At 47.4% G+C, this 27,737-nt stretch overlaps 1 protein-coding gene across 1 annotated transcript in view; it reads right to left on the bottom strand.

Annotated features, from left to right (window-relative positions):
* The window catches only part of LOC138667359 (oocyte zinc finger protein XlCOF22-like), a 50,843-nt gene extending 46,504 nt beyond the window's left edge, over nt 1-4,339 (bottom strand). The window contains exon 1 of the mRNA XM_069755586.1: nt 4,302-4,339. Within this exon, the coding sequence (XP_069611687.1) occupies nt 4,302-4,328 (27 nt within the window). The 5' untranslated portion in view covers nt 4,329-4,339. The remainder of the gene's footprint in view (nt 1-4,301) is intronic.
* Nucleotides 4,340-27,737: the final 23,398 nt, after the last annotated feature.

Consider the following 27,737-nt stretch of genomic DNA (forward strand, 5'->3'; position numbering starts at 1 on the left):
AGAAAAAACCAACTATAAATACAAAAGTGTCAGGTAAAAGCAGAAATCTGCGAGAGTGGAGTTGTAAACGTTACTCAATCTAATGTGCAAATAGTGCATACATGTGAAGCAACCAAACACCGCATTTAGCGGCAACAAACAAAGTGCATGAGCCAATGGTTAATATAGGGGGACACTTACTATATATATATGACTCCGATTCCAGGGACCACCAGTCACTATCCAGGGCACCCCGACGCGCGTTTCAGACGCACGATCCTTCGTCAGGGGAGACACTATATATATATAGTAAGTGTCCCCCTATATTAACCATTGGCTCATGCACTTTATTGTTTGAGAGGGTGAACGCCAAAGAAAATCAGATATGTAATAGGGAAATTATAAACTGTGTAACATGTCGTCCCCTTAAAAATATAGTTTTAATTAGATTACCATAAAAATACCAATTCCCAGTGAAACACAAAAAATACTAAAAGAATCTAATAGTGCACCTAGCCTAATACAATGACCCTACGCTTAACTGCTGTCCCTTCCTAGCAGTGGAGGTTGGCACCCTGATAGAATTTTTGGCGCCCCCCACTCCGCGGCGGCTCTCACCTGCTCACCCTGTTAAATAACTCGCAAACTATAGGTGGGAAAACAATGAGCATATAAAAGAAATGAAAGAAAGCGTAAGGTAAGGAAACTAAGGTGCACAAAAAATATATATATCAACCCCCTGCATTTAAATCCCGTATAGAACAATCAAAACGCTGAAAGGATGAGCAAAAAAATCTAAACCTATATGCTCATAGCGTTTATGCTCCAGTCCTACTGCATATCACATAAAGATAGAGCTGTATGCATAATTAACGGGAGGATAGTAGCAAGGGGGATATACTAACAGATGACCTGGTTCAGTATAAGATAAAGCTGTGCATGGCAGCAAAACTTAAAAAGCCATTAGCAGTATTCAATATCAGTACATTCAAAACATTCAGCGATGTTTAAATAGTCCAGCATAACAGCCAGCATCTATAGTCTCATAGAGATTCATAACACTGCACAGGAGATGAAAATAACAAAGTGCACTCAGCTGCAATCTGGTGGATAAGATATTAATAGCTGACAATAATGGATGAACACTGATGGCTGACAATGGCTGCTTTAACTCATGCACAGTCTAGTAGACAGAGATAGATGGTTCCAAGGGCAGCAAACAAAAAGGGTGTTAACCCCCAAAAAACCACTTAGCTGCCAGCCAACGCCCCGACGCGTTTCCCCATCATACGGTTCCTCAGGGGGCAGAGATGTCGAACCAGAGGCCAAAGATGCAGGTGCCCTGATGCCTGGGCAGACCTAGTAAGATCCCAATGGGGGGGGCGCTTATATAGTGACAGATAAACCCTCCTGACCAATGGAGATATTCAGTAGGGACTCACCCCCATCATTTCCAGAAACACCGGGTATAGTAAACAAATCCAGGGTCCAGACATCGGGACCGATTGGTACAAACACGTCCATAATAGTATGGGGTTCCCACCCCCTCAATCAGAGAAGGATCATTAATGAGCATGTGAAATAAAGTACATACCACAATGGGTGATATCCCAGAACCGACACCCCGCCAGATTGTGTGCGATGGGCGCCGCCATGTTTGATGAGAAATACAATGCTGCGCACTATGCTAAGACAGGCAGACGTTGTTTAGATAGATAACTAGTGCGCACGCGCCACATGTAATAGGCAATAAAGCGAAGCGGCGCATGCGCTCCATTCCGGAGTGCAAGGAGGGGGCCAGTGATGAACCAAGTGGATGGCGCGTGCGCACAATATTAGAAGTGCACACTGGTAGGCAACCCATACGCCGGCGCAGAAAGGTCGATAACAATATCGCAACCCAGCGCATGCCCCCTAATCCGGGACGCAACGCTGGAGACCAGACCTGCAAGGGCGCAAAAGAGACGCAAAAGCGCTCTAGATAAGGTGCACATGAATAGGGCGCAGTAATAGTATATACATGGCCTCCACGCTCGCTTATTTAGACATGAACAGTGCGCTACTAAATGGCAAATGAGCCCCGTATGTGCGCATACATTGAATAACTGTAGATACAGGATATTAATAAAAAATCCGCTTACAGTATAACCACCTACTATAATGGCCCATTTATGATTAGGGATGATGAAAAATAATAAAAATATTCCAGAGGAACAGTTCTGAAAAGTGTCCGTGTGGTACTAGATATGGGAAAATGTTCAATTTTCTAAAAAGATATTAGTCACAATTGACACCTACAAAAAATATAAATACGTAGGGTTAGTATGACGGTTCCAAAAATAAGGCCCCCCATTTAACAATGCAACCTGAGACAGGGGCAGAACAGAGATTTAAAGTGTATACCGAATGTATGAACACGCTATATTACAGAAAGAATGTGTAAGTTAGTGATTCATTCAGCCCTCGTGGCGATACGGACTGCATACGAAAGATCCACTCTGCTTCACGTTTTAGGAGGGCCTTATCAAAGTCGCCTCCTCTTAGCTTTGGTTTCAGTAATTCAATCATGCAGAAGGTGATCCCCTCCGGGGCACCCCCATGCACCTGATTGACATGCCGGGCAATAGGGGTGTCCCTTTTGTGCCTAATGTCCCCAAGATGTTCACCAAATCTCGTTCTAAGCTCCCTTGTGGTTTTGCCAATGTAGTCTAGGGGACAAGAGCAGGTGATCTTATACACTACTCCTGATGACTTACAATTACCAAAGTCTCTAATGTCAAAGCATCTGCCATTCGCAGCGCTCTTGAATTGTTTAGTCTGTCTAACATATTGGCACTTAGAGCAGTTACCGCACCTAAAAAAGCCAAGTGGTTTTCTCTCAAGCCATGTGCCTGTTCCCTGTGGTCTTTGGTATAAACTATGTACCAGCCTGTCCCCAATTGATCTCCCCCTCCTATAGGTGATGCTAGGTGTAGGGGAGATGAAATCTTTTAAGCCCGGATCTGCCTGGAGCACCCCCCAATGTCTTCTCATAATCTGATATATCCTATCAGATTGGTTGTCAAAAGTCCCTATAAGTCTGACCAGGCTGCCCTTGGAACCATCTATCTCTGTCTACTAGACTGTGCATGAGTTAAAGCAGCCATTGTCAGCCGTCAGTGTTCATCCATTATTGTCAGCTATTAATATCTTATCCACCAGATTGCAGCTGAGTGCACTTTGTTATTTTCATCTCCTGGGCAGTGTTATAAATCTCTATGAGACTATAGATGCTGGCTGTGTGGGGGTATGGCGGTACTGTAGGAACATTATACTGTGTGTAGGGTATGGCGATACTATGAGAATATTATACTGTGTGGGGGTATAGCGGTACTGTAGGAACATTATACTGTGTGTGGGGGTATGGCGGTACTATGAGAACATTATACTGTGTGTGGGGGTATGGCGGTACTATGAGAACATTATACTGTGTGTGGGGGTATGGGGGTACTATGAGAACATTATACTGTGTGTGGGGGTATGGCGGTACTATGAGAACATTATACTGTGTGTGGGGGTATGGCGGTACTGTAGGAACATTATACTGTGTGTGGGGGTATGGCGGTACTATGAGAACATTACACTGTGTGTGGTGGTATGGCGATAGTATGAGAACATTATACTGTGTGTGGGGGATGGCGGTACTATGAGAACATTATACTGTGTGGGGGTATGGCGGTATTGTGAAAATCCCTTTTTTACGAGAGATGCCAGTACTGTGGAAACATTATACTGTGTGAGCGCCATCATATATATTACATAAGGGGTGTAAAAAGGAGAGTCATAAAAAAGACTCCTCAGGGCTGTGCTGCATTTGTACAGACTGCTATCTGCCGTCCAGACGGGACCATGTGACATCAATGGGAAGAGGGAGGGTTTCCGGAGGGAAGAGTCTAGAGGGTGCACCTGGTCAGGAGACCTTGATGACGCAGTTACTGATATTATAAAGGCCGGAGCACCAAAGGCAGAACAGATTTGGCGCCAACAAAGGAAAGGGGTGCGGGGAAGAATCTGAGGTACCAGCTCATGGTAAAGTGCCCGAGGCAGCTGGGTGTGGGGCAGAACCCTGCTTACAGGGCATAATGGGGGCATTACACTGTGTGGGGCCAAGAAAGGGGCCCTGTACTAGGAGAACAATCCGCACCCTCACTTCCTGTCCTCCATAGTTGGCTCGTATGTATCTATTACAGGAAACGCAACAACAACGTTATGATTCTTATAAAGAGTCTCAGTGCAGAAGGGGTTAATGTCCCCGCGCTCAGTAATGGGGAATCTCCACATACCTCCACCTGCAGAGCCGCACTCCACATATATGGCTGCTCTGTGCGCACAGGACCTGTGATGAGGTCACAGGGGGGAGGAGTCAGGGGTCACGTGATCCACAGTGAAGACGCTACATGGAGACTTCTCCTCAGTCAGTGACATTTCCGCCATTATTCGCCCTCACTACTGGCACAATTACCTCGTGCCGCCTTTTCTACACAATGTTCTGTGTGGAATGTAACGTGTGATTTCTCTGGAGACAAATAGACCCCACACATGAGGGAATTATTACCGGTTACCGGATCTCTAGTATATGGCGGCATATGATTGTGCTATCGCCTCCACACCGGGAGCTAAAATGCCGAAATCTCGCTTATTTACCCCCTTCCAGTGTCCGGCTAAGGGTCATATACGGCCATGCCCCTCTCCAGTCGCTGTGAGGTTTTGTTAATAGGATGGAGGGCGGCGTCCATGCTTGGACTTCAGAGAGAGTAATAAAATCACAGCTCACCTTCCCTGTCCTTTACCCCTTACACCTGACCTGTTTAGCTAATTACCTGGAGATAAATGGTTTTACAGACTTACCGTGAGAGGGGCATATAACCTTATACGTATCGCCATGGTGACGGATGGAAGCCCGCACACAATACACCTGAGGGGCAGATTGAACATTTGATGCTGCCATTCGGGGTAACCAATGCTTCCAGTCTCTGAAAATGTCATTAATTATATTTTTTCTCCCTGATTGGTGGATTTGTGGTAATTTTCCTGGATGATGTATTGAGTTCCTCACGTACTCTGGAGGAGCATGGTGAGCATGTCAGACAGGTTCTCCAGGTTCTACGTGACAAATATTTATTTGCTAACTTGGAGAAATGGCAATTTGTGGTACAGCAGGTCCAGTTCTCAGGACATTTGGCTTCTGCATTGGGATTTCAGATGGACTCCGTTAAGGTCCAAGCAGTCCTTGATTGCTTCTAACCAAGTAACCTGAAAGCGTTACAGAGATTTCTTGTAGTCGAGATACTGAGGAACAAACAAGCGAAAAATAGGGTCTTATCTGATAAGATGTAATGAGAATAGAGGAGTATTACACTCACCTGATAGAGCGGCACCTCAGCAACATGTTCAATGCATAAATCAGCTGCTGCCGGACACGGGGCCAAAGACCGAGCAGAATAGCTGATCCGGGTATAATGTGTCTGTACCTGCACTGCTGATGAAGACTATCAGATATGGAGATTTCCTTAGAAATGTTTATTCAAATAGGTTTTCAAAGTCAACGCGTTTCAGAGTCACGCAGGACCTCTTCCTCAGGACAAACCTGATAGCGGATGAACATGTCAAGCTTGGAACATTTTATAAGAAGTCTTTTTGGAAAAAAAAAAAACAAACAAAGCACGATATGTCAGAGTTCATGAGAAAGTCCGTCAAACAAAGATAAATTATGGTTCATGAAAAAAAAAAAAAACATCTACATACATTAATTATATTAAAAAGTACTTATGAATGAAGTGAGGTCACCTAAAAGAATGAATAAACATGTAAGTGATGTGAAAGAGAAAGTTCTTGCCATTAAATAAATCATTTATAAATGGTGTTAGGCTAAGTTCACACTGCGTTAGTGCAGTCCGTTCAAGACATACGTTAAACAGTCTGCGCTAATGCAAGTGCCGACGTTGGCACAGCGCTATTGCAGATGGAGCATCTGCTAGCTCCATCTGCGCTAGCAGTGACGGACCCGGAAACGCTGCAGCCCGCGTCTCGGGTCCGTCACTCAATGACGGCACATCGCTAGCGCACGCCCATTGCTAGCGATGCATCCGCCATAGAAAGTAATGGCGGCGTTAACGGACTATGTTACACCGCGGTGTAAGGTAGTTCGTTTAACGGGTAACAGTAACACAGTAGTTTCCTATATGAGATGTGACCTGGTGTTCTGGAAGGTTCTGAAGTCACAGGTATAGTGATGTAAAGCTGTGCACCACTAGTGAACTTGATGGATCAGCATTGGACTGAAAAAATAGGATTATTGGAAAAGAATCCAATGACCCAGAAGACAAATCCGTAACCCAATGGTTAATAAGTAATAAGAATGAATGTCAGCCTGGGGTGTTACATAGTGAGAAATGGAAGTGCTGACAACACAAGAATGTGATTGGATCTTGTATGTGACGGCTGTCTATTCGAAGAGCGCGTGTTGGTTCCTGGTCGCGGCTGTTCTGGTAACAGGAGACATAAACCTAGTGAGTAGAGTTGAGCGACCTTGACCTTTTTAGAGTCGAGCCGGGTTTCGCGAAACCCGACTATCTCAAAAGTCGAGTCGAGTGGAATCGGCCGATTATCGTGAAAAGTCGGGGATCGACCGAAACATGAAACCCAATGCAAGTCAATGGGGGAGCATAGTCGGCAGTGAGTGGAGGCCAGGAAAACATGTACAGTGTCCATTTTAATGGCAAAAAACATACATTCTTATTCCTGAAGCTTGTCAATCTAAATTTACCTTATAATAATAGTAAGGCATTGGAAATTGGGGGTCATTTGGCTAAAGTTGTGGGGGGTAGGGCTGGTTCAAGTAATTAGTGGGCCCAGGAAATCTTGACCACGTCACGGCAGTGGAGCAGGGAGAGGTAGGTATTTCAACTTTGCAAGTGCTGTGATCCTGAGCAAGCAGGGGGGCCCACTCGTTGGCACTGGCACAGGGCCCCTCAAAGTACAGTGGTGTGTTTGCACGGCGGTGGCGCCTCCCACCGGCAGCAACACTTTTGCGTACTATGAGGGGCCCTGTGCCAGTGACGTCGCCAACGAGTATTCCTCCCCCCACCTGATGAATGAACCTGCACCTTCATCTGCACCTTCCTCTTTGTCCCCGTGTAAGGTGGTATGGTATGCGGGAAGGGGGACCTGACTTTCAGCAGGGTCACAATCTTGCAGTGTAGCGTGCACGGGAAATGTTGCGTTATGGGTCAATGTACCAGCAGACTCATCTATCACTGGCTGGGCAATGGGCAGGATGAGGGGGAAACAGATATGGGCCCAAAGAATAAAGTGGGCTAAATGCAGTTCAAAATTGGTAACGGGACTAACCAGGGGGCATTGTTTTGTTCAGTGGAGGACAACTGGAATGAGAGGCTGACACAGAGAGTAGGCCCAAATCAGTAAGTATTCTAAATGCAGTTCAAAGTTGGCAACAATAGTAAACCGGCGGCACAGCTTTGTTCACAGTAGGAGAACAGCAAGGAGCGGCAGACACAGATAGAAGGCCCCAACCCAACTAGTAGGCCTAATGCAATGTGGTTTTCAACAACTACTTCAGAAGAGCCAGAAGATCGAAGCAATGGAGACGAAACCTGGGGAACACCTTGGAGTGGAACACACCGTCTCTACACCCCATACCCAATTTGTAGGCCTAATGCAGTGTAGTTTTCTACAACTACTAAACGAGAGTCGGAAGACCGAAGCAATGTAGACGAAACCTGGGGAACACCTTGGAGTGGAACACACCGTCTCTACACCCCATACCCAATTTGTAGGCCTAATGCAGTGTAGTTTTCTACAACTACTAAACGAGAGTCGGAAGACTGAAGCAATGTAGACGAAACCTGGGGAACACCTTGGAGTGGAACACACCGTCTCTACACCCCATACCCAATTTGTAGGCCTAATGCAGTGTAGTTTTCAACAACTACTAAACGAGAGTCAGAAGATTGAAGCAATGGCGAGGAAACCTGGGGAACACCTTGGAGTGGAACACACCGTCTCTACACCCCATACCCAATTTGTAGGCCTAATGCAGTGTAGTTTTCTACAGCTACAAAACGAGATTCGGAAGACCGAAGCAATGTAGACGAAACCTGGGGAACACCTTGGAGTGGAACACACCGTCTCTACACCCCATACCCAATTTGTAGGCCTAATGCAGTGTAGTTTTCTACAACTACTAAACGAGAGTCGGAAGACCGAAGCAATGTAGACGAAACCTGGGGAACACCTTGGAGTGGAACACACAGTCTCTACACCCCATACCCAATTTGTAGGCCTAATGCAGTGTAGTTTTCAACAACTACTAAACGAGAGTCGGAAGACCGAAGCAATGTAGACGAAACCTGGGGAACACCTTGGAGTGGAACACACTGTCTCTACACCCCATACCCAATTTGTAGGCCTAATGCAGTGTAGTTTTCTACAACTACTAAACGAGAGTTGGAAGATCGAAGCAATGGGGAGGAAACCTGGGGAACACCTTGGAGTGGAACACACCGTCTCTACACCCCATACCCAATTTGTAGGCCTAATGCAGTGTAGTTTTCAACAACTACTAAACGAGAGTCAGAAGATTGAAGCAATGGCGAGGAAACCTGGGGAACACCTTGGAGTGGAACACACCGTCTCTACACCCCATACCCAATTTGTAGGCCTAATGCAGTGTAGTTTTCAACAACTACTAAACGAGAGTCAGAAGATTGAATCAATGGCGAGGAAACCTGGGGAACACCTTGGAGTGGAACACACTGTCTCTACACCCCATACCCAATTTGTAGGCCTAATGCAGTGTTGTTTTCAACAACTACTAAACGAGAGTCAGAAGATCGAAGCAATGGCGAGGAAACCTGGGGAACACCTTGGAGTGGAACACACCGTCTCTACACCCCATACCCAATTTGTAGGCCCAATGCAGTGTAGTTTTCTACAACTACTAAACGAGAGTCGGAAGACCGAAGCAATGTAGACGAAACCTGGGGAACACCTTGGAGTGGAACACACCGTCTCTACACCCCATACTCAATTTGTAGGCCTAATGCAGTGTAGTTTTCTACAACTACTAAACGAGAGTCGGAAGACGGAAGCAATGTAGACGAAACCTGGGGAACACCTTGGATTGGAACACATCGTCTCTACACCCCATACCCAATTTGTAGGCCTAATGCAGTGTAGTTTTCAACAACTACTAAACGAGAGTCAGAAGATTGAAGCAATGGCGAGGAAACCTGGGGAACACCTTGGAGTGGAACACACCGTCTCTACACCCCATACCCAATTTGTAGGCCTAATGCAGTGTAGTTTTCTACAGCTACAAAGCGAGATTCGGAAGACCGAAGCAATGTAGACGAAACCTGGGGAACACCTTGGAGTGGAACACACCGTCTCTACACCCCATACCCAATTTGTAGGCCTAATGCAGTGTAGTTTTCTACAACTACTAAACGAGAGTCGGAAGACCGAAGCAATGTAGACGAAACCTGGGGAACACCTTGGAGTGGAACACACCGTCTCTACACCCCATACCCAATTTGTAGGCCTAATGCAGTGTAGTTTTCTACAACTACTAAACGAGAGTCGGAAGATCGAAGCAATGGGGAGGAAACCTGGGGAACACCTTGGAGTGGAACACACCGTCTCTACACCCCATACCCAATTTGTAGGCCTAATGCAGTGTAGTTTTCAACAACTACTAAACGAGAGTCAGAAGATTGAATCAATGGCGAGGAAACCTGGGGAACACCTTGGAGTGGAACACACCGTCTCTACACCCCATACCCAATTTGTAGGCCTAATGCAGTGTTGTTTTCAACAACTACTAAACGAGAGTCGGAAGATCGAAGCAATGGCGAGGAAACCTGGGGAACACCTTGGAGTGGAACGCACCGTCTCTACACCCCATACCCAATTTGTAGGCCTAATGCAGTGTAGTTTTCTACAAGTACTAAACGAGAGTCGGAAGACCGAAGCAATGTAGACGAAACCTGGGGAACACCTTGGAGTGGAACACACCGTCTCTACACCCCATACCCAATTTGTAGGCCTAATGCAGTGTAGTTTTCAACAACTACTAAACGAGAGTCGGAAGACCGAAGCAATGTAGACGAAACCTGGGGAACACCTTGGAGTGGAACACACCGTCTCTACACCCCATACCCGATTTGTAGGCCTAATGCAGTGTAGTTTTCTACAACTACTAAACGAGAGTCGGAAGATCGAAGCAATGGGGAGGAAACCTGGGGAACACCTTGGAGTGGAACACACCGTCTCTACACCCCATACCCAATTTGTAGGCCTAATGCAGTGTAGTTTTCAACAACTACTAAACGAGAGTCAGAAGATTGAAGCAATGGCGAGGAAACCTGGGGAACACCTTGGAGTGGAACACACCGTCTCTACACCCCATACCCAATTTGTAGGCCTAATGCAGTGTTGTTTTCAACAACTACTAAACGAGAGTCGGAAGATCGAAGCAATGGCGAGGAAACCTGGGGAACACCTTGGAGTGGAACACACCGTCTCTACACCCCATACCCAATTTGTAGGCCTAATGCAGTGTAGTTTTCAACAACTACTAAACGAGAGTCAGAAGATTGAATCAATGGCGAGGAAACCTGGGGAACACCTTGGAGTGGAACACACCGTCTCTACACCCCATACCCAATTTGTAGGCCTAATGCAGTGTTGTTTTCAACAACTACTAAACGAGAGTCGGAAGATCGAAGCAATGGCGAGGAAACCTGGGGAACACCTTGGAGTGGAACGCACCGTCTCTACACCCCATACCCAATTTGTAGGCCTAATGCAGTGTTTTTTTCAACAACTACTAAACGAGAGTCTGAAGATTGAAGCAATGTAGACGAAACCTGGGGAACACCTTGGAGTGGAACACACCGTCTCTACACCCCATACCCAATTTGTAGGCCTAATGCAGTGTAGTTTTCAACAACTACTAAACGAGAGTCAGAAGATTGAAGCAATGGCGAGGAAACCTGGGGAACACCTTGGAGTGGAATACACCGTCTCTACACCCCATACCCAATTTGTAGGCCTAATGCAGTGTAGTTTTCAACAACTACTAAACGAGAGTCGGAAGACCGAAGCAATGTAGACGAAACCTGGGGAACACCTTGGAGTGGAACACACCGTCTCTACACCCCATACCCAATTTGTAGGCCTAATGCAGTGTAGTTTTCAACAACTACTAAACGAGAGTCAGAAGATTGAAGCAATGGCGAGGAAACCTGGGGAACACCTTGGAGTGGAACACACCGTCTCTACACCCCATACCCAATTTGTAGGCCTAATGCAGTGTAGTTTTCAACAACTACTAAACGAGAGTCAGAAGATTGAAGCAATGTAGACGAAACCTGGGGAACACCTTGGAGTGGAACACACCGTCTCTACACCCCATACCCAATTTGTAGGCCTAATGCAGTGTAGTTTTCAACAACTACTAAACGAGAGTCAGAAGATTGAAGCAATGGCAAGGAAACCTGGAGAACACCTTGGAGTGGAACACACCGTCTCTACACCCCAAACCCAATTTGTAGGCCTAATGCAGTGTAGTTTTCTACAACTACTAAACGAGAGTCGGAAGACCGAAGCAATGTAGACGAAACCTGGGGAACACCTTGGAGTGGAACACACCGTCTCTACACCCCATACCCAATTTGTAGGCCTAATGCAGTGTAGTTTTCAACAACTACTAAACGAGAGTCTGAAGATTGAAGCAATGTAGACGAAACCTGGGGAACACCTTCGATTGGAACACACCGTCTCTACACCCCATACCCCATTTGTAGGCCTAATGCAGTGTAGTTTTCAACAACTACTAAACGAGAGTCAGAAGATTGAAGCAATGGCGAGGAAACCTGGGGAACACCTTGGAGTGGAACACACCGCCTCTACACCCCATACCCAATTTGTAGGCCTAATGCAGTGTAGTTTTCTACAACTACTAAACGAGAGTCGGAAGACCGAAGCAATGTAGACGAAACCTGGGGAACACCTTGGAGTGGAACACACCGTCTCTACACCCCATACCCAATTTGTAGGCCTAATGCAGTGTAGTTTTCTACAACTACTAAACGAGAGTCGAAAGATCGAAGCAATGGCGAGGAAACCTGGGGAACACCTTGGAGTGGAACACACCGTCTCTACACCCCATACCCAATTTGTAGGCCTAATGCAGTGTAGTTTTGAACAACTACTAAACGAGAGTCAGAAGATTGAAGCAATGTAGACGAAACCTGGGGAACACCTTGGAGTGGAACACACCGTCTCTACACCCCATACCCAATTTGTAGGCCTAATGCAGTGTTGTTTTCAACAACTACTAAACGAGAGTTGGAAGATCGAAGCAATGGCGAGGAAACCTGGGGAACACCTTGGAGTGGAACACACCGTCTCTACACCCCATACCCAATTTGTAGGCCTAATGCAGTGTAGTTTTCAACAACTACTAAACGAGAGTCAGAAGATTGAAGCAATGGCGAGGAAACCTGGGGAACACCTTGGAGTGGAACACACCGTCTCTACACCCCATACCCAATTTGTAGGCCTAATGCAGTGTAGTTTTCAACAACTACTAAACGAGAGTCAGAAGATTGAAGCAATGGCGAGGAAACCTGGGGAACACCTTGGAGTGGAACACACCGTCTCTACACCCCATACCCAATTTGTAGGCCTAATGCAGTGTAGTTTTCAACAACTACTAAACGAGAGTCAGAAGATTGAAGCAATGGCGAGGAAACCTGGGGAACACCTTGGAGTGGAACACACCGTCTCTACACCCCATACCCAATTTGTAGGCCTAATGCAGTGTAGTTTTCAACAACTACTAAACGAGAGTCAGAAGATTGAAGCAATGTAGACAAAACCTGGGGCACACCTTGGAGTGGAACACACCGTCTCTACACCCCATACCCAATTTGTAGGCCTAATGCAGTGCAGTTTTCAACAACTACTAAACGAGAGTCGGAAGACCGAAGCAATGTAGACGAAACCTGGGGAACACCTTGGAGTGGAACACACCGTCTCTACACCCCATACCCAATTTGTAGGCCTAATGCAGTGTAGTTTTCTACAACTACTAAACGAGAGTCGGAAGATCGAAGCAATGGCGAGGAAACCTGGGGAACACCTTGGAGTGGAACACACCGTCTCTACACCCGATACCCAATTTGTAGGCCTAATGCAGTGTAGTTTTCAACAACTACTAAATGAGAGTCAGAAAATTGAAGCAATGGCGAGGAAACCTGGGGAACACCTTGGAGTGGAACACACTGTCTCTACACCCCATACCCAATTTGTAGGCCTAATGCAGTGTTGTTTTCAACAACTACTAAACGAGAGTCGGAAGATTGAAGCAATGGCGAGGAAACCTGGGGAACACCTTGGAGTGGAACACACCGTCTCTACACCCCATACCCAATTTGTAGGCCTAATGCAGTGTTGTTTTCAACAACTACTAAACGAGAGTCGGAAGATCGAAGCAATGGTGAGGAAACCTGGGGAACACCTTGAAGTGGAACACACCGTCTCTACACCCCATACCCAATTTGTAGGCCTAATGCAGTGTAGTTTTCTACAACTACTAAACAAGAGTCGGAAGACCGAAGCAATGTAGACGAAACCTGGGGAACACCTTGGAGTTGAACACACCGTCTCTACACCCCAGACCCAACTAGTAGGCCTAATGCAGTGTTGTTTCAACAACTACTAAACACGAGCATGAAGATTGAATCAATGGAGAGGAAACCTGGAGAACACCTTGGAGCGGCAGAGACCGTTAGTAGGCCCTACCGAAGTAGTAGCTCCAATGCAATTTTCCAATTCCTAGAGGCTGAAAACCAGACTATTGATGCTCAGCTTTTTTCAAAGGAGGACAGCTGTATTGAGTGGCGCAGACAGACACAGTTATTAGGCCTTAACCCAAAAATGTGGCTCAATGCAGTTAAAAAAAGGTTACAGGGGTACACAGGCAGCATTGGTCTGTTCAGTTGAGGACTATTAAAATTATGGACCGTAGACAGACTTTGTACGCCTACTATTAAAAAAAGGATGCTCTATGCAATTAAAAATAGGTTCCAGGGGTACACGGGCAGCAGTGGTCTGGTCTGTGGAGGCCTAGTGGAAGGAGGGACCACAGACAGGCGTAGTAGGCCTAACATAATAAAATTGGGCTGTAGGCACTTTATAATTGGTTCCAGGGGTACACGGGCAGCAGTGTTGTGGTCAGTGGAGGCCTAATGGAAGGAGGGACCGCAGACAGGCTTCGAAGGCCTAACATAATAACATTGGGCTGTAGGTACTTTATAATTGGTTCCAGGGGTACACGGGCAGCAGTGCTCTGGTCAGCGGAGGACAATTTGAATTAGGGACTGCAGACAGACTTTGTAGGCTGTCCCCTGTGGACCATGCATCCAACACATTAACCCAGTGTGCCGTAATGGACACGTAACTTTTTGTGGAAATGCCTACTGGTCCATGTGTCTCTTGTCAGGTGCACCTTTCTACTGTTTTATTGCCTGAGTGCTATGACAATGCAGACTTTTTGATGCCGGTGGAGGGCTGGGATGGCTTTTCTCGCAAAAGAAGTGTCGACTGGGTAGCTTGAACCGTGGTACAGAGTAGTTCATCTTTTTTCTATAAATATAAAACAAAGAAAAAAAGTAGGCTCCATGCACTTTCAGCTGGGTTCCAGGGGTACACGGCCAGCATTGGTCTGGTCAGTGGAGGACAAGTGTAAGGAGGTACCGCAGACAGGCTTCGAAGGCCTAACATAATAAAATTGGGCTGTAGGCAATTTAAAATTGGTTCCAGGGGTACAAGGGCAGCAGTGGTCTGGTCTGTGGAGGCCTAGTGGAAGGAGGGACCGCAGAAAGGCTTCGAAGGCCTAACATAATAAAATTGGGCTGTAGGCACTTTATAATTGGTTCCAGGGGTACACGGGCAGCAGTGGTCTGGTCAGTGGAGGACAAGTGTAAGGAGGGACCGCAGACAGGCTTCGAAGGCCTAACATAATAAAATTGGGCTGTAGGCAATTTAAAATTGGTTCCAGGGGTACACGGGCAGCAGTGGTCTGGTCAGTGGAGGCCTAGTGGAAGGAGGGACCGCAGACAGGCTTCGAAGGCCTAACATAATAAAATTGGGCTGTAGGCAATTTAAAATTGGTTCCAGGGGTACACGGGCAGCAGTGGTCTGGTCAGTGGAGGCGTAGTGGAAGGAGGGACCGCAGACAGGCTTCGAAGGCCTAACATAATGATATTGGGCTGTAGGCAATTTAAAATTGGTTCCAGGGGTACACGGGCAGCAGTGGTCTGGTCAGTGGATGCCTAGTGGAAGGAGGGACCGCAGACAGGCTTCGAAGGCCTAACATAATAAAATTGGGCTGTAGGCAATTTAAAATTGGTTCCAGGGGTACACGGGCAGCAGTGGTCTGGTCAGTGGAGGCCTAGTGGAAGGAGGGACCGCAGACAGGCTTCAAAGGCCTAACATAATAAAATTGGGCTGTAGGCAATTTAAAATTGGTTCCAGGGGTACACGGGCAGCAGTGGTCTGGTCAGTGGAGGCCTAGTGGAAGGAGGGACCGCAGACAGGCTTTGTAGGCCTAACATAATAAAATTGGGCTGTAGGCAATTTAAAATTGGTTCCAGGGGTACACGGGCAGCAGTGGTCTGGTCTGTGGAGGCCTAGTGGAAGGAGGGACCGCAGACAGGCTTTGAAGGCCTAACATAATAAAATTGGGCTGTAGGCACTTTATAATTGGTTCCAGGGGTACACGGGCAGCAGTGGTCTGGTCAGTGGAGGCCTAGTGGAAGGAGGGACCGCAGACAGGCGTAGTAGGCCTAATATAATAAATTTAGGCTGTAGACAATTGGAATTCTCTTGCAGGTGTACACAGGCAGCATTGGTGTTTTCAGCGGAGGCCGATTGTAATGAGTGTCTGCTAGTTAGTAGTCCCAAACAATAAATACCTGTTAATGTCTCGCATTACAACAAAACGAAAACACAAAAGGGTGCAATCATTAGGTACAGGGGTGGGCTCCTCTGCGTCTTTTCAGACCTAGTAATTTGGCGGAAAGTATTTACTTGGGTAAATATAGGACACTGCCCCTGACTATGTTAAGTACCATCATACATGTCAACACAATGGTATTGTCAGTGGCAGGAATTTAAGGATGTCAGCGCATAGACTAAACATTGGTGGAACTGTGAGAGATAATTGTGCAAGTGGGAGAGCAATGTTTGAGCTGGGGGTGGGGGAACTCTCTTGTGGCCGGCGGTACAGGCCCAGGGCCCCTCATGTTACAACAGTGTGTCTGACGTTGGGTGCGCACCACCACCGCCAGAGACACTTAATTGTACTATGAGGGACCCAGTGGCAGTGCCGTCGACCAAAAGCGGGCACACCCACCTCATCAGACAGACAGCACTCTCACGGTTGATTGCGCCAAGTGGCGATACCACGGCCCCGTGTGGGGAGTTTGGCCATTTAGGGAGGTGTTAACATGTCGTATGCTGGACAATCAGCTGCTGCAAATTACGACATTGGAAAAGTCATTCAGAGTAGTCCACAGGCAAGACCTTTTCATAGGAAAGCTAGGTGTCGGCCGGGCAAGGTGGGGCAAAAGAATTCGAAGTCCAGTTGTGGTTCATTTTAATGAAGGTTAGATCATCAACATTTTGGGTAGCCAGACGAGTCCTTTTTTCGGTTAATATTGAACCTGCAGCACTGAATACTCTTTCTGATAGGACACTAGCTGCCGGGCAAGCAAGCTCCTGCAATGCATATTCTGCCGATTCTGGCCAGGTGTCTAATTTGGATGCCCAGTAATCAAATGGGAATGACGGTTGAGGGAGAACATCGATAAGGGATGAAAAATAGTTTGTAACCATACTGGACAAATGTTGTCTCCTGTCACTTTGAATTGATGCAGCAGTACCTGTCCTGTCTGCGGTCATAGCAAAATCACTCCACAACCTGGTCAGAAAACCCCTCTGTCCAACGCCACTTCTGATGTCTGCACCCCTAACACTCCTGGTCTGCTGCCCCCTGCAGCTCGTGTGAGAACGATCACGGGCGCTGTGTGCTGGGAATGCCTGAAGCAAACGGTCAACAAGAGTTGATTGTTTGGTTGCTAATATTAGTTCCAAGTTCTCATGTGGCATAATATTTTGCAATTTGCCTTTATAGCGAGGATCAAGGAGGCAGGCCAACCAGTAATCGTCATCGTTCATCATTTTAGTAATGCGTGTGTCCCTTTTGAGGATACGTAAGGCATAATCCGCCATGTGGGCCAAAGTTCCAGTTGTCAAATCTGCGGTTGTGATTGGTTGAGGTGCAGTTTCAGGCAAATCTACGTTACTTGTGTCCCTCAAAAAACCAGAACCCGGCCTTGCCATGCCACCAATTTCCAGTGCCCCCGGGAAAGCTTCCTCATTAAAAATATCCTCATCCCCATCATCCTCCTCGTCCTCCATCTCCTCTTCGCCCGCTTCCTCGTCCTGTACACTGCCCTGACCAGACAATGGCTGACTGTCATCAAGGCTTTCCTCTTCCTCTGCTGCAGACGCCTGATCTTTTATGTGCGTCAAACTTTGCATCAGCAGACGCATTAGGGGGATGCTCATGCTTATTATGGCGTTGTCTGCACTAATCAGCCGTGTGCATTCCTCAAAACACTGAAGGACTTGACACATGTCTTGTATCTTCGACCACTGCACACCTGACAACTCCATGTCTGCCATCCTACTGCCTGCCCGTGTATGTGTATCCTCCCACAAAAACATAACAGCCCGCCTCTGTTCGCACAGTCTCTGAAGCATGTGCAGTGTTGAGTTCCACCTTGTTGCAACGTCTATGATTAGGCGATGCTGGGGAAGGTTCAAAGACCGCTGATAGGTCTGCATTCGGCTGGAGTGTACGGGCGAACGGCGGATATGTGAGCAAAGTCCCCGCACTTTGAGGAGCAGGTCGGAGAACCCCGGATTACTTTTCAAGAAGCACTGCGCCACCAGGTTTAAGGTGTGAGCCAGGCAAGGAATGTGTTTCAGTTGGGAAAGGGAGATGGCAGTCATGAAATTCCTTCCGTTATCACTCACTACCTTGCCTGCCTCAAGATCTACTGTGCCCAGCTACGACTGCGTTTCTTGCTGCAAGAACTCGGACAGAACTTCCGCGGTGTGTCTGTTGTCGCCCAAACACTTCATAGCCAATACAGCCTGCTGACGCTTGCCAGTAGCTGCCCCATAATGGGACAACTGGTGTGCAACAGTGACAGCTGCCGATGGAGTGGTTGGGCGACTGCGGTCTGTGGACGAGCTCTCGCTTCTGCAGGAGGACGAGGAGGAGGAGGGGTGCGAACACCTACAGCCAACTGTTTCCTAGACTGTGGGCTAGGCACAACTGTCCCGAAATTGATGTCCCCTGTGGACCCTGCATCCACCACATTCACCCAGTGTGCCGTGATGGACACGTAACGTCCCTGGCCATGCCTACTGGTCCATGCATCTGTTGTCAGGTGCACCTTTGTACTCACAGATTGCCTGAGTGCATGGACGATGCGCTGTTTAACATGCTGGTGCAGGGCTGGGATGGCTTTTCTCGAAAAGAAGTGTCGACTGGGTAGCTCGTAGCGTGTTTCAGCGTACTCCATCAGGGCTTTGAAAGCTTCGCTTTCAACTAACTGGTAGGGCATCATCTCTAACGAGGTTAGTCTAGCTATGTGGGTGTTCAAACTCTGTGTACGCGGATGCGAGGATAAGTACTTCCTTTTTCTAACCAGAGTCTCATGTAGGGTGAGCTGGACTGGAGAGCTGGAGATCGTGGAACTAGCGGGTGTGCCGGTGGACATGGCAGACTGAGAGACGGTTGGAGACGGTATTGTTTCCGCCTGTGCCCTAGATGCAGTGTTTCCTACTACGAAACTGGTGATTCCCTGACCCTGACTGCTTTGGGCTGGCAAAGAAACCTGCACAGATACTGCAGGTGGTGCGGAAAATGGTGGCCTTACAGTGACGGAAGGGATGTAGCGTTGTTAACTAGCTTCATTGGCCGAGGGTGCTACAACCTTAAGGGAAGTTTGGCCGTTAGTCCAGGCTTGCAAATGCATGGTGGTTAAATGTCTATGCATGCAACTTGTATTGAGACTTTTCAGATTCTGACCTCTGCTTAAGGTAGTTGAACATTTTTGACAGATGACTTTGCGCTGATCAATTGGATGTTGTTTAAAAAAATGCCAGACTGCACTCTTTCGAGCATCGGATCCCTTTTCAGGAATTGCAGACTGAGCTTTAACCGGATGGCCACGCTGTCCTCCAACATGTTTTGGCTTTGCACGCGTTTTGTCCCATCTACGGGCCCGGCAGATGGAACCTGTTGCGATGTTGATGCCTGCTGCGGCCCCTCCTCCTCCGCTTCAGAACTACTGCCGCCTGCACCCTGTTCCCCCAATGGCTGCCAATCGGGGTCAACAACTGGGTCATCTATAACCTCCTCTTCTAGCTCGTGTGCAACTTCGTCTGTGTCACCATGTAAGTCGGTGGTATAGTGTTCGTGACGGGGCAACATAGTCTCATCAGGGTCTGATTCTGGATCAGTACCCTGCGAGGGCAATGTTGTGGTCTGAGTCAAAGGACCAGCATAGTAGTCTGGCTGTGGCTGTGCATCAGTGCACTCCATGTCAAATTCTACTTGTAATGGGCATGGCCTGTTAACTGTTTCACTTTCTAAGCCAGGGACGGTATGTGTAAAGAGCTCCATGGAGTAACCCGTTGTGTCGCCTGCTGCATCCTTCTCTCTTGTTGTTGTTTTTGCTGAAGAGGACAAGGAAGCGACTTGTCCCTGACCGTGAACATCCACTAACGACGCGCTGCTTTTACATTTACCAGTTTCAAAAGAGGAGGCAAATGAGCTAGAGGCTGAGTCAGCAAGGTAAGACAAAACTTGCTCTTGCTGATCCGGCTTTAAAAGCGGTTTTCCTACTCCCAGAAAAGGGAGCGTTCGAGGCCTTGTGTAGCCAGACGACGAACCTGGCTCCACAGCTCCAGACTTAGGTGGAATATTTTTTTTCCCACGACCACCTGATGCTCCACTACCACTACCATCATTACCAGCTGACAATGAACGCCCACGGCCACGACTTCTTCCACCAGACTTCCTCATTGTTTTAAAAACGTAACCAAAGTAACTTTATTTGTTGCTGTCAAACAACTTACACGGTGAGCTATAACTTCAGTATGATTTAGATATCCCTTTACAGGTGGGTGAGACCGCAAGGAAAATCAGGCACAATGTTACACACTCTGTTTTCTGTGGCACCAAATGAGAGAGATGCCACACACGCAGGACTGTCACTCAAGCACAAATGTCAATATTAATCTCCCACTGTATTTTTTTTTTTTCAGGGAGAATTTAGAAAGCAAATTAAAAAAAAGATTTTTTCAGGTAGAATTTAGAAACCAAAAAAAAAAAAAGGCTTTCTATGGCCCACTATTTGAGAGAGAGAGATGGCACACACAGGAGTCAGGAGTGGCACACAAGCCCAAAGGCCAATATTAATCTCCCACTGATTTCTTTTTTGATTTTTTCAGGTAGAATTTAGAAACCAAATAAAAAAAAATAAATAGGCTTTCTATGGCCCACTATTTGAGAGAGATGGCACACACAGGAGTCAGGAGTGGCACACAAGCCCAAAGGCCAATATTTATCTCCCACTGATTTATTTTTTGATTTTTTCAGGTAGAATTTAGAAACCAAATAAAAAATAAATAAATAGGCTTTTTATGGCCCACTATTTGAGAGAGAGAGAGATGGCACACACAGGAGTCAGGAGTGGCACACAAGCCCAAAGGCCAATATTTATCTCACACTGATTTATTTTTTTATTTTTTCAGGTAGAATTTAGAAACCAAATAAAAAAAATAAATAAATAGGCTTTCTATGGCCCACTGAGTGAAAGAGAGATGGCACACACAGGAGTCAGGAGTGGCACACAAGCCCAAAGGCCAATATTAATCTCCCACTGATTTTTTATTGATTTTTCAGGTAGAATTTAGAAACCAAATTAAAAAAAAATTATTAGGCTTTCTATGGCCCACTGACTGAGAGAGAGAGAGATGGCACACACAGGAGTCAGGAGTGGCACACAAGCCCAAAGGCCAATATTTATCTCCCACTGATTTATTTTTTGATTTTTTTCAGGTAGAATTTAGAAACCAAATTAAAAAAAAAAAAGGCTTTCTATGGCCCACTATTTGAGAGAGAGAGATGGCACACACAGGAGTCAGGAGTGGCACACAAGCCCAAAGGACAATATTAATCTCCCACTGATTTATTTTTTGATTTTTTCAGGTAGAATTTAGAAACCAAATAAAAAAAAAAGAAATAGGCTTTCTATGGCCCACTATTTGAGAGAGAGAGAGATGGCACACACAGGAGTCAGGAGTGGCACACAAGCCCAAAGGCCAATATTTATCTCCCACTGATTTATTTTTTGATTTTTTCAGGTAGAATTTAGAAACCAAATAAAAAATAAATAAATAGGCTTTTTATGGCCCACTATTTGAGAGAGAGAGAGATGGCACACACAGGAGTCAGGAGTGGCACACAAGCCCAAAGGCCAATATTTATCTCACACTGATTTATTTTTTGATTTTTTTCAGGTAGAATTTAGAAACCAAATAAACAAAAAAAAAGGCTTTCTATGGCCCACTATTTGAGAGAGAGAGAGATGGCACACACAGGAGTCAGGAGTGGCACACAAGCCCAAAGGCCAATATTTATCTCCCACTGATTTTTTTTTAAATTTTTTCAGGTAGAATTTAGAAACCAAATAAAAAAAAATTAAAAGGCTTTCTATGGCCCACTATTTGAGAGAGAGAGAGATGGCACACACAGGAGTGAGGAGTGGCACACGAGCCCAAACGACAATATTAAACTCCCACTGATTTTTTCAGGTAGAATTTAGAAACCAAATAAAAAAAAAAAATAGGCTTTCTATGGTCTACTGAGTGAGAGAGAGAGAGATGGCACACACAGGAGTCAGGAGTGGCACACAAGCTCAAAGGCCAATATTAATCTCCCACTGATTTTTTATTGATTTTTGTCAGAAAGAATTTAGAAACCAAATAAAAAAAAAAATAGGCTTTCTATGGCCCACAGAGTGAGAGAGAGAGAGATGGCACACACAGGAGTCAGGAGTGGCACACAAGCCCAAAGGCCAATATTAATCTCCCACTGATTTTTTTTTTTCAGGTAGAATTTAGAAACCAAATAAAAAAAAAATTAATAGGCTTTCTATGGCCCACTATTTGAGAGAGAGATGGCACACTCAGGACTGGCACACAAGCCCAAAGGCCAATATTAATCTCCCAATGGTTTTTGTTTCTGGGAGAAGTTATAAACCCCAAAAAAAAAAAAAGGCTTTCTATGGCCCACTATGTGAGAGAGATGGCACACACAGGGATGGCACTCTAGCAGAAATGCCAATCTTAATCTCCCACAACTTATTTTTTGTAGGGAGAATTAAAAAAAAAAAAAAAAGGACTGTCCTACAATTACTATCTCCCTGCAGTAATTTCAGCCAGGTATGGCAGGCAGCAATAAGGAGTGGACTGATGCACAAATTAAATAAAAAGTGTGGACAAACAAAAAAGATAGCTGTGCAGAAAGGAAGGAACAACAGGATTTGTGCTTTGAAAAAAGCAGTTGGTTTGCACAGCGGCGTACACACAGCAATGCAGCTATCAGGGAGCCTTCTAGGGCAGCCCAATGAGCTACAGCGCTGAGGAAAAAAAAATGTAGCTTCCACTGTCCCTGCAAACAAAAGGTGGTGTTGGACAGTGGAAATCGCTACAGCACAAGCGGTTTGGTGGTTAATGGACCCTGCCTAACGCTATCCCTGCTTCTGACGAAGCGGCAGCAACCTCTCCCTAGGCTCAGATCAGCAGAAGTAAGATGGCGGTCGGCGGGAACGCCTCTTTATAGCCCCTGTGACGCCGCAGACAGCAAGCCAATCACTGCAATGCCCTTCTCTAAGATGGTGGGGACCAGGACCTATGTCATCACGCTGCCCACACTCTGCGTCCACCTTCATTGGCTGAGAAATGGCGCTTTTAGCGTAATTGAAACGCGACTTTGGCGCGAAAGTCGCGTACCGCATGGCCGACCCCACACAGGGGTCGGGTTTCATGAAACCTGACTTTGCCAAAAGTCAGCGACTTTTGAAAATGAACGACCCGTTTCGCTCAACCCTACTAGTGAGCATGTATCGGGGTCAAGCTACTATGGTGGAAGCGGATAGAATGTGTAGTGAATGGGAGTAAGGCCAGAGTCACACATGTGAGAAACACGTCCGTGTCTCGCATGTGAACAGCAAGCTCTGGCGCCGGCACTTCGGAGCGGAGCGTGCGGCTCTATGTGTTGATATGCGGCTGCACGCTCCGCTCCGAAGTGCCAGCGCCAGAGCTTGCTGTTCACATGCGAGACACGGACGTGTTTCTCGTATGTGTGACTCCAGCCTAAGGGAAAATGAGGGAGATGATGATGAGGCGAATAATGCGATACAAAGAGCGTCGGCTGATCACTCAGGATACAGAATGGAGGATCCATTGGAGGAGCACTCTGGATGCCAGAGGCAACGAAAAACTGGGGGAACGAACTACACTAGGGATGAGCGAGCATACTCGGTAATGGTCGTTACTGGCCAGATCATCGCTGTACTCAGCGAGCACTGAGCATTTATGGCTTTGCTTGGTGGGAGTTTGGGTCCCCACCCTGCATGTTTGGCGCTCTTTAGAGAGCCAATAAACATGCAGGGATTGTCTGCCACGCACTGTAATGCCGTAGCCATGTTGGTTGTGGCATTACAGTGATTGGCTGGCCGCACAGCATCATCAGGTCTATAAGAGACCTGGCACCGCCCTGCTCGTCACATTCAGCTCCGGATTCAGACAGTGTAGGGAGAGCTTCTGCCGAGATAGGGTCAGATGTGGGGGGTTTTCAGTTTGTGAGGGTCTACCATCATAGAATCCACAAATCCAGCTAAACCAACAGTTCTTCTAAGGACTAATTCCGGAGTATATAGATTGCAGTGCTAGGTAGGCAGGGGAGTGTATGTGGCTCTATACAATCAGTGCAAGGCCTGCAGGCGCTGTATGTGGGTATATAGATATCACTGCATACATCAAGAGGATCCATTCCATTACTGTCTGCCTATTACATATATACATGGCCCCAGGTGTCAGTGGCAGGAATAATTTTTTTGCATCTTAATCCTGATTATTTTATTCCAAAGCCCCTTTTTTTCTCCATTTGCTTGTTGACACTGCAGACTACAGCCAGATCCTTTTCATAGTTCAGCATAAAAATCCAGCTATATTACACGGGTTTGCCCATCCCAGCAATCACATCTGAGTGCGCAGAAAATTCTGCCATTTTGTTGTGGTACTGTAAAATTTTTGGGAGTGTTTTATCCAATTTCTTGACACCATTTTGCTGCCCAAAAAAACATTTAGCAACAGGGCAGATATTGTAAACTGAGTTTTGTGTGCCACACGGATCACATATCATTGCGCTCATGATTGTGCCATTTCAGGGCTCCATAGAATTTTTGTTGTTGTGCCATTGCCTACTTATTGACACAATTTTACTGGCCAAAAACATAAAATACAGGCCTGGTATTTGAAAGTGGCTTATCTCTGTCACACGCCTCATCTATCTGTGGCTACAAATTGTGGCATGTGAGGCCTCCATTGAACTGTTTTTGTTGTGTGTTACCCTAGTTATTGACACCAGTTTGCTAAAAAAAAATTGTTACCTACAGGGCAGATATTGTAAACTGTGGTTTTCCCGCACACGGATCACATATAAGTTCGCTCCAAATTCATCCATTTGTAGTGAACGTGAAAAATATTGTCCATTTAAAATGGACAAGGCGTGCGGCAAGGGATGAGGAAGTGGACCTGATGCTGATGGTGCATGCAGAGGTCGAGGCCGTGGGAAGCTGAAAGTGGGCCACAACAAACACCCACATCTGCTTGCTCGACCTTCCTGTCCCAATTACTGGGAAATGGCAGCAGGACATTAGTATTGAAGCCAGAGCAGTGTGAAAAGGTTGTTGGTTGGATAGTTGATAATACTTCCAGTCAGTTTTTCACCAGCACCCTGTCTGAGTCGCCCACCAGGGCAGTGGGGTACTCGTTATCAGGTCCGGTCACTCTTAAAGGGGATGTTGCGGTGGCTGCGACCCGGTCCGTGACCCTGGGACTCAATTAAAGAGGAACAGTCTTTTTTTGTGACACCACCTGTGGTTCTCGGTCAGTAGGGACCGATGCCGCTTAAAGGGGTCCTCTGGGGTGATGGTATGGCGGCTGGATGGTAATGCTTCCCGCAGGTGAAGCGGGGTCCCCAGGGCTCCCAAGGTATATGGCAGGGATGATGTGTTGCCGGTAAACGACAGAGGACTCAGGGTTGCAGTTTTTACCTGGTTTGTTGTAGATAGCAGGCCATAGTCCAGGGCACTGGTAACAGGTAAAGAAGGAGTCCAGGCAGCCTGGAAACAAGAAGAAGTCCCCTTGGCAGGTCAGGTTGGGAGCCTTCCACTTTGCGCTCACTATTAGTCCCTTGCTGCCTGAAGTATCCTAACAAGGTCCTTGTTCTTTCCTGTCCTTGGACAGTACCTGTATGGTAGGCAGCTTGAGTCGTTCCTTCTGGAGTCTCTTCACGGTTAAGAGCTTCCCCTCCTGGCCTGGAGTTAGAAGGTGTTGTGTGTCAGATTACCTGCCAAAAGGATCCCTCTTGTTTCCAGGCATAGCATTACCCTCCTCGAGAGGAAGACGGCACTACCGTGGTACCCGAACTCCTGGGGTGCCACATGTCTTCCACACGGTTAAGTCTGAGTAGCCGTAAGTCTGGACCGCATATTCCTCACCCTGATTCTCCTTCCTCCCACCATGCTGAGTGCCCAGAGACAATTGATCCCACACTTGGACAATCTGAAGAGCTGATGAGATTCCATGTAGCGATGCAGAAATATTTAAACTGTCACGGTAACATGAAGTCGACAGTGGGAACGTGTCACAAGATGTGGACGATGATGAGACACAATTACCGGAAAGTCAGGAGGAGGACCAGGGTGCAGAAGTGGAAGATGAGGTGGTGGATGATATAGTAACTAACCCAACCTGGAAGGAGGACATGCAGAGCGAGGACAGCAGCACACAGGGGAAGGGAGGCGTAGCACCCGAACAGGCAGGAAGCAATGTGGTGGCTGCAGACAAAAGGCGGGCAACCGTTCCTCGTAACACCAACATGACACTGGAAGGGGTTAAATAAGCGAGATTTCGGCATTTTAGCTCCTGGTGTCAGGGGCGGATTATCAGAGGGTCAATATGGGCGGTAGCCCAGGGCCCAGTGGTCTGGGGGGGCCCTGGGCTGCCGCACAGATTGACCCTCCACTAATCGTCTGTGTCTGTGACTGCCCGCCGGGCCGGCATGTATGTGCCGCCGGATCCGGTGGGCAGAGAGAGGGGGCCCGCATTTAGCCCCTTCTCATCTCCTCCCTGGGCCCCTTCCGGCGCTGCGGTGGCTTCCTATTGATGTGCGGGCGCGCGCCCTCACATCAATAGTTAACAACAACAGCCGCCAGCCAATTGGAGGCTGGCAGCTGATGTCGGCCGCAGCGCACACGTCGCCGGCGTCTGACGTCATTGTCAGTCGCCGGCGAGTGTGCGCTGCTGGAAGGAGCTCGCCGCCTGGAGCGCGGACAGGTGAGCAGACTGTTTTTTTTTTTTTGTTTTTTTTATAAGCTAACGGACACACTGGGGGGCAATGCTGGAGGACACACTGGGGCAATGCTGGAGAACACACTGGGGGGCAATGCTGGAGGACACACTGGGGCAATGCTGGAGGACACACTGGGGGGCAATGCTGGAGGACACACTGGGGCAATGCTGGAGGACACACTGGGGGGCAATGCTGGAGGACACACTGGGGCAATGCTGGAGGACACACTGGGGGCAATACTGGAGACACTGGGGCAGATTGCTGGAGGACACACTGGGGGCAATACTGAAGACACTGGGGCAGATTGCTGGAGGACACACTGGGGGCAATACTGGAGACACTGGGGCAGATTGCTGGAGGACACACTGGGGGCAATACTGGAGACACTGGGGCAGATTGCTGGAGGACACACTGGGGGCAATACTGGAGACACTGGGGCAGATTGCTGGAGGACACACTGGGGGCAATACTGGAGACACTGGGGCAGATTGCTGGAGACACTGGGGCAGATTGCTGGAGACACTGGGGCAGATTGCTGGAGACACTGGGGCAATGCTGGAGACACTGGGGCAGATTGCTGGACACACTTTCTGGGGGCAATGCTGGACACACTGGGGGCAATATGCTGGACACACTGGGGGCAATATGCTGGACACACTGGGGGCAATATGCTGGACACACTGGGGGTAATATGCTGGACACACTGGGGGTAATATGCTGGACACACTGGGGGTAATATGCTGGACACACTGGGGGTAATATGCTGGACACACTGGGGCAGATTGCTGGACACTGTCTGGGGGCAATGATGGACATACTGTGGCAGATTGCTGGACACACTGGGGCAGATTGCTGGACACACTGGGGGTAATATGCTGGACACACTGGGGCAGATTGCTGGACA

The sequence above is a fragment of the Ranitomeya imitator genome, chromosome 2 (genome assembly GCF_032444005.1).
Source record: "Ranitomeya imitator isolate aRanImi1 chromosome 2, aRanImi1.pri, whole genome shotgun sequence".
NCBI classification, from domain to species: Eukaryota; Metazoa; Chordata; class Amphibia; order Anura; family Dendrobatidae; genus Ranitomeya; species Ranitomeya imitator.